Source organism: Priapulus caudatus, unplaced genomic scaffold, assembly GCF_000485595.1.
Source record: "Priapulus caudatus unplaced genomic scaffold, Priapulus_caudatus-5.0.1 Scaffold747, whole genome shotgun sequence".
Classification (NCBI taxonomy): Eukaryota; Metazoa; Priapulida; class Priapulimorpha; order Priapulimorphida; family Priapulidae; genus Priapulus; species Priapulus caudatus.
Window position 1 is genome coordinate 11,154 of NW_014577808.1, and position 6,558 is coordinate 17,711.

The 6,558-nt window shown below is 50.0% G+C and overlaps 1 protein-coding gene across 1 annotated transcript in view; it reads right to left on the minus strand.

The window, feature by feature from the left end:
* Window positions 1-227: 227 nt before the first annotated feature.
* The window catches only part of LOC106813262 (tyrosine-protein kinase Fps85D-like), a 22,257-nt gene continuing 15,926 nt past the window's right edge, over window positions 228-6,558 (minus strand). The window contains exon 8 of the mRNA XM_014817360.1: window positions 228-307. Within this exon, the coding sequence (XP_014672846.1) occupies window positions 228-307 (80 nt within the window). The remainder of the gene's footprint in view (window positions 308-6,558) is intronic.

Sequence of the window (6,558 nt, forward strand, 5' to 3'; positions counted from 1 at the left end):
AGGAGGAGGAGCCACAGGAGAAGCTGAAAGCAAAGCTGCAGGAAAAGCCGAGAGAGAAGCCGCAGGAGAAGCTGAAAGCAAAGCCAGAGGAGAAGCCGCAGGAGAAGCTAAAAGCAAAGCTGCAGGAGAATCTGAAAGCAAAGCCGCAGGAGAAGCTGAAAGGGAAGCCAGAGGAGAAGCCGAAGCAGCAGACGTAGCAGCGAGAGGGAGCCTGTAGCGGCTAGGTGCTAGTGGCACGGCGGGAACATTGGTCGTGAAAAGTCTCCTAGGAAGAACTTATTCTGGCGCGAGAAAGAAACGCCAGTGTCTGTGTGTAAGCGACACATGTGCCTTATAATACGTCCATATGCGTGCCTTCTGTCACAGATCTTTCACGGAAGTGCCTTGCTGCGCACGCGTGTGCTTTAGTACATGGATGCGGTATTATAATGCGCGGTGCTCCGAGCACGGGCGATAACGCCAATAAATTCTAGTTTTAATGTGAAACATTTCTTGTAAATATTTAGGCGGGATCGTGCATCAACCAGCCTGCGATTTGTAATCGGTGATATATCAGAACAGCACGTGGTGGCGAACGATGGATGGACTAGGTTGGCCGCCTCTGCTAGCCTGTACTGGCAGAACAACGCCTAGACACAACACAGTAAGATGACTCAGCAGGGCGTGCAACCTTATGGCCTTGTCACACATTGACGATTTAGCCAGCGTATGCCGGACGTATCAAAAATTTGGTGAATACGCTGGCGTACGTCAAATAAGTTATGGGTAAGCTTTGTATAAGTTAAGAGCACGCTGAAGCACGCTGAGCACGCTGAAGCACGCTGAAAACACGCTGGTAACGTCGTAGTACGACGAGGTCGTCGAAAATTTTGAGCATGCTCAATATTTCCGACGTATGCCAGCGTATGCACATACGTCCCGCATACGCGGCGCATAAGTTGTAGTAAGTTATGAGATCGTTCACACACGTTCACGACACGTTACTTGTAAGTTACTCATAAGCGAAATACGTCGAGAATAATGGATAGCGTACCCAAGACTTATTTCTAACTTATGAGTAACGTGCTTTGAACCTATTGTGTAACTTATCTCCAACGCATATTGACGTATGTAGACGTATTTGACGTGTTCGCGGACGACCACAGAACTTACTGAACGTGTTTCTAACTTACAGCTACCGTATAATATCGTATTGCAGCGGTTTAAGGGAATTGGTATATAAAATGGTATTGCATGTTGATACTGCGACGGTGATTTGATACTGTGATGTCTCAGTGCGGTTATGATTTGAATCGTCGAGCGGCAGCCCTGTTTTATAGGCTACGACACGTGATCGTCGGCGATACGCTGCCGCGCGCTATGCCACAATTAGACTATCGTTGGGCTATAATTGTGAACGCCGGCAACACGCTAACATTCGTTGGTATAAGTTATCTTATAAGTTATCGAAACGTTCTATAATCGTTAAGTATACGTCCAACATCGTTATGAATACCTATGTATAGCGGCCCCATTCGCCCCATTATGGCCCTGTCACACATTGACGATTTAGACAGCGTATGCCGGACGTTATCAAAATTTCTCTAAAACGCTGGCATACGCTGAACTATCGATGTTTTTTCAATTTTGGGCGTATACAATAGCGTATTCAAACGAGCGTATTATACTCTGTGGGTCACCTTATTGTATCTAACAAGCAACATTCGACGTGCGCGAGCTACGCTATGTATACGCTATATATACGCTATATATATATATATATATATATATAGACAATATATATACGCATACTAACTCGACCGGTGTGGTAGCCCCTTCGGCGCTCACTACAAGGAACTTCGCCGTTGCGAGAGCGAAGCGGCTACACTGTGAGAGCTGCGTACACATGCCCATATATATATATATATATATATATATATATATATACAGGCTATACAGCACCGGATTCTCAATCGTGTCTCCACGACGCGCTGATGAACGATGTAACACGTATGACTGTGTATGTTATGTTATGTTATTTTACATGTACTGTTACAGAGGCGAGAAACCACGACGTGCACACTGCCGGTACTGCGTGCTGCGTGAGTGCGTGCGCGTGTATGTGCGTGCGTGCGTGTAGGAGGGAAGGGAAGAAGGAAGGGAGGGTAGGGGGAGGGGAGGGAGGGAGGGGAGGGGAGGGAAGGGAGGAAGAGGGAGGGGAGGGGATGACGTACAGCGCACAGCTGCACAATGTGATATATAGAAGGAGCGCACTGACCTATATATAACTATATATATATATGTGTGTGTATATAAACGTTAATAATCTAATATAACGTTATATATATATAGTTATAAATAGATCGGTGGAGAAGCAATGGCATAGTGTTGGCCACGGCACGCTGAGCTGCCAGGAGTAGCGGCTGCTGGCAGATCAGATATAATCTAATCTGGGGTAATCTAATCTATCTCTATCTCTGGGATAATCTAATCAGGGGTAACCGACCGGCCATTCTTCCGTGGCCTGGCGATCATGTAATGTCTAGACGATCGCCTAACGTAGCGTTTTTTACGTACACATATCTTCTGCTGAGCCTGAATGCGACGCGAATACGCAGACTATCATGGCGGTGATGTTGTAATATGAATAATTACGAATAAACCCGAGCGGAGAAACCGGACGATGTGGATGCTTGCTTGCATGCATGCTTGTTTTTCGACTCACAACAGCGCGCAATCTATATGCAGACAATAAAAAACGACGCATGCGGCAGGAGCATGAGCGCCAGGGCCACGCAGCACCCGTGCATCAACGTCTAACGATACGACCTACTCAACGCCCTACTCTACGCCTGAATAGAAATCCTCCCCCCCCCACTCCTCCACTGCCTCCTCCGAATCACCTCGTGAAATTCTACAGTCAGAAACCACCAGAGGGGAACGGTAGAGGCGTATTCAGACAGAGGCTGCAATGATTTTGATCTATATATTTTTCGCGTTACACTAGTTACACGCGACCACACTGTTGATTTTTTCATTGGACGGGTTTCATATACGCTTAGAATTTAGATCGCGTAGGTGTAGTATACATACACTTTCGCATCGGCAAATCGGGTGAGGGGTGGGGGGCTGGGTGGGTGAACTCTCCGCGGCTAGATCATCGTCGACGTGTTTACAGACGGGTTGTGTTTTTTTATACGTCTCAAACGAAGCAGACTGGACACGGAATTTCAAGTTATCAAACACTATATAGATATGTTGTTCCGGCTTCGCTCGTTGCGTGTTCACTCGTGTGGCTGGATAGGAATGCAGATTCGGAGTTAGCTCTAGAACTATATAGCCCTTCCTTCGCTCTGCCACAGGCAGAGTGCACTGGCCTGTAGCAGAGCGAAGGGCTATACAGTTCTAGAGCTAATTCGGAGCCTAATTTTCAGCGTAACAACGGGTTGTGAATTGCCCGTTCTGCACGAGTTTCGCACAAAAACCGTCTTTACAAAACGCACCAAGGAAGAATATTTGAGTTAACAAAACACCGTGTTGAGCATTGTACCGTAAATTCGGGGGGGGGGGTATTGTAAATTCTCAGAGTATCTCCGGCTGATTTTCTGGATTTTTTTTTTATCTCAATACGGTAGCCAATGGGAAATGATTTCCAGCTGTACTACCCCATACCAGTTTATGAATATTATATATATTATTATGAATACCTACGAATGGCATCGATTCGCGCTAATCGCAACATGCAACGATCGACGATAATGCAAATATACGATACTTACTCATCGATACTTAGATGATGTCGACGTACTTATAGATATACAATACGTATACACGACGATACGTATATATACGAAGATGCAAATATACGACGATATGCAAACATCGACGATAATGCAAGCGATCGAGCTCTAATAACCAGCACGCGATTCACGGCCTATACTTGCTCTTACATTCAATGAGAAACTGATAATAGACGCGCTCTCAGGGGGCATGCCGTATGCGATGTAGCGGGGTGGGTGGGGCTCTGTGGGCACTGCTTCGCCACGGGCGGACGCGAGTGGTAATAGTGCGAAGAGGGGTGGAACAGTGAGCCGATGTGACTAGGCGAGGGGGCGAGATGTGAAGAGGGAAGATTTAGACAATAGGGAAGGCAAAAGAGCCACTACGTAACCCTGTGTAGCTCTATTGGCTGTAGTGTCGCCGTAACAGGCTACTGAGAAATAAGACAGAGCCGTTGTATTACTACACGAGTAGGTCTCAGGGAGAGATAGTTGAATATTAGAAATAACAAGTTGTGGATATAGAAATCAGTTAACCCTAAACCCTAACCGCTAACGCCTAACTACCCTACTCCCTAATTCTAAAAAGTAAAACAAACCATTATCCAAAAATAAATAAAGACCAATAAATCGACAAAAAAAGATCAACAATTCAGCCACCCAATCAAAAGCCGTTTCTTGTTAGCATTTATGCGCCCTCTTCTAGCGGAAAGGTCAAAGTAAAATCTCTCGCCCTGTGCAGAAATTTTTTACACACGACGTCTTCTTACCATCACATCTGTTCTTACCGAAGCATCAGCTCACCAGTCAACCGTGTAACACCCCAAAACCCTTTCCTACAATTATACTGACGCAGCTGATCCGCGAATGCAGGAATGGCTGATGGCGAGAACGCGTTATGCTCCACTTGTAGTGCGGATATCGACCGCCTAGTAAATTGGCGCCAGGCACCTCCACGCGCTTGATTCGTTTCGAAGAAAGCGGTAACCTAGAATTCGGTAAATTACGAATTTTCCTCAATCGTAACACTACGATTCGCGTGCGCGCCGATAGACCGTTCCACCGCACCGTGCTGTGGGCCCGCGGCCACCTGTGTGCTTACAAAGTGCTGGCTGCTGTGTAGCTGTGTGTGTGTGTGCGTGGTGTGTGTGTCTTGTGTGTGTGTGCGCGCGCGACGCGTGTGCTCGCCGTGTGTGTGTGCTGTGTCGTGTTGTGCTTGGATTGTGTCGCCAATGTGTGTGCGTACGTGTGTCGTGTTGTGCGTGTGTGTTGCGTGTGTGTGCTGTGTGTGTGTGCGCGCAGCGCGGTGTGGCGCTCTGCGTGTGTGTGTGTGTTGTGTGTGTTGTGTGTTGACTCGTGATGCTAACCGTGTTGTGTGTGGTTGGCGTGTGTGTGTGCGCAGCGCGCGCCAATTGTGCATACCGCTCGCGTGCGCGAGTGAGTCTGCCCGCGTGGTGCGTGTTGCGTGTATGTGCGTGGCTGTGCGGCTAGCTGATGGTTATCGATGAGGACACTGAAGGCTACCATGACCTGCGCCCACCTACTCGAACGTATCGATTTCCACGAGTGTGCGTGGCAGTGACGCCTGGCACTGCGTGCGCGATGGAGAGGTTGAGGGATGCGGGTGCAGGCAGCAGGAGAGTGGAGGGATGCGTTGAATGTGTCCAGGCAGCAGTGTGGGGTCAGTAGGTGGACGGGATGCGGTGAAGGCAGCAGTGCTGGGGTAGAGTGGAATGGGATGCGGTGCAGGCAGGGCAGGTGGGGTAAGAGTGGAGAATGCGGTGAAGCAGGCAGCTAGTGTGGGGTGTATGACGCGTTGAGGGATCGGCGGTGATGGCAGTAATGTGGGGTACGAGGTGGTGAGGGATACGTGACAGGCAGGGCAAGTAGTCGGTGGCGGTAGACGGTTGAGGGATGCGGTCGATGCAGTAGTGTGTGGGTAGAGGTGGAGGCGAATTCGATGAAGCAGTAGTGTGGGTAGAGGTGGAGGGATGCGGTGAAGGCAGTAGTTGTGGTAAGAGCGTGGAGTGGATGCGGTGCACGTGCATTAGTGGTTGGGGTAAGAGACGCGTGGAGGGCATGTCGTGACGGCAGTAGTGTGGGGCTAGAGATGGAGCGGAGACCTGCGTGAAAGGCAGTAGTGTGCCGGGTAGAATGGATTGGAGCGGAATCGGAGTGACTGGCGCAGAGTGTGGGGTAGCAGGTGGATCGCGGCGATGCGGCTGAATGGGCCAGGCAGTAGTTGTGGGTAGAGGTTCGGGAGCGGAGCGGGTCAGCTTGCAGCACGTCGTGGGGTTAGAAAGATGGAGGGATGCGGTGATGCCAGTAGTGTGGGGTAGAGGTGGAGGGATGCGGTGCAGGCAGTAGTGTGGGGTAGAGGTGGAGGAGCCGCGTGGACAGGCCAATCTAGTGTGGGGTCTAGAAGGTGGAGGGATGCGGTGCACCGCACGCAGTGTGGGTAGAGTGGAGGGATGCGGTCGAAGCCAGTCAGTGTGGCATAGTGACCCGCAGCGTGGAGTGAGTGCGTGCTACGGCAGGAGTCGTGGGTAGAGGGGAGGATGCGGTTGCAGGCAGCAGTGTGGGTAGCAGGTGGAGGATGCGGTGAAGGCAGCAGTGTGGGCTGAGAGGTGAGGGATCGGTTGCCCAAGGCGCAGTAGTGTGGGGTAGAGGTGAGGGATGCGGTAAAGCAGCAGTGTGAGGCTAGGGTGAGGGATGCGTGAACGCGGCAGGCAGCCAGTGTGGGGTAGAGGTGGACGGATGGCGGTGATGGCAGTAATTGTGGTGCTAAGAGAGTGCGAAG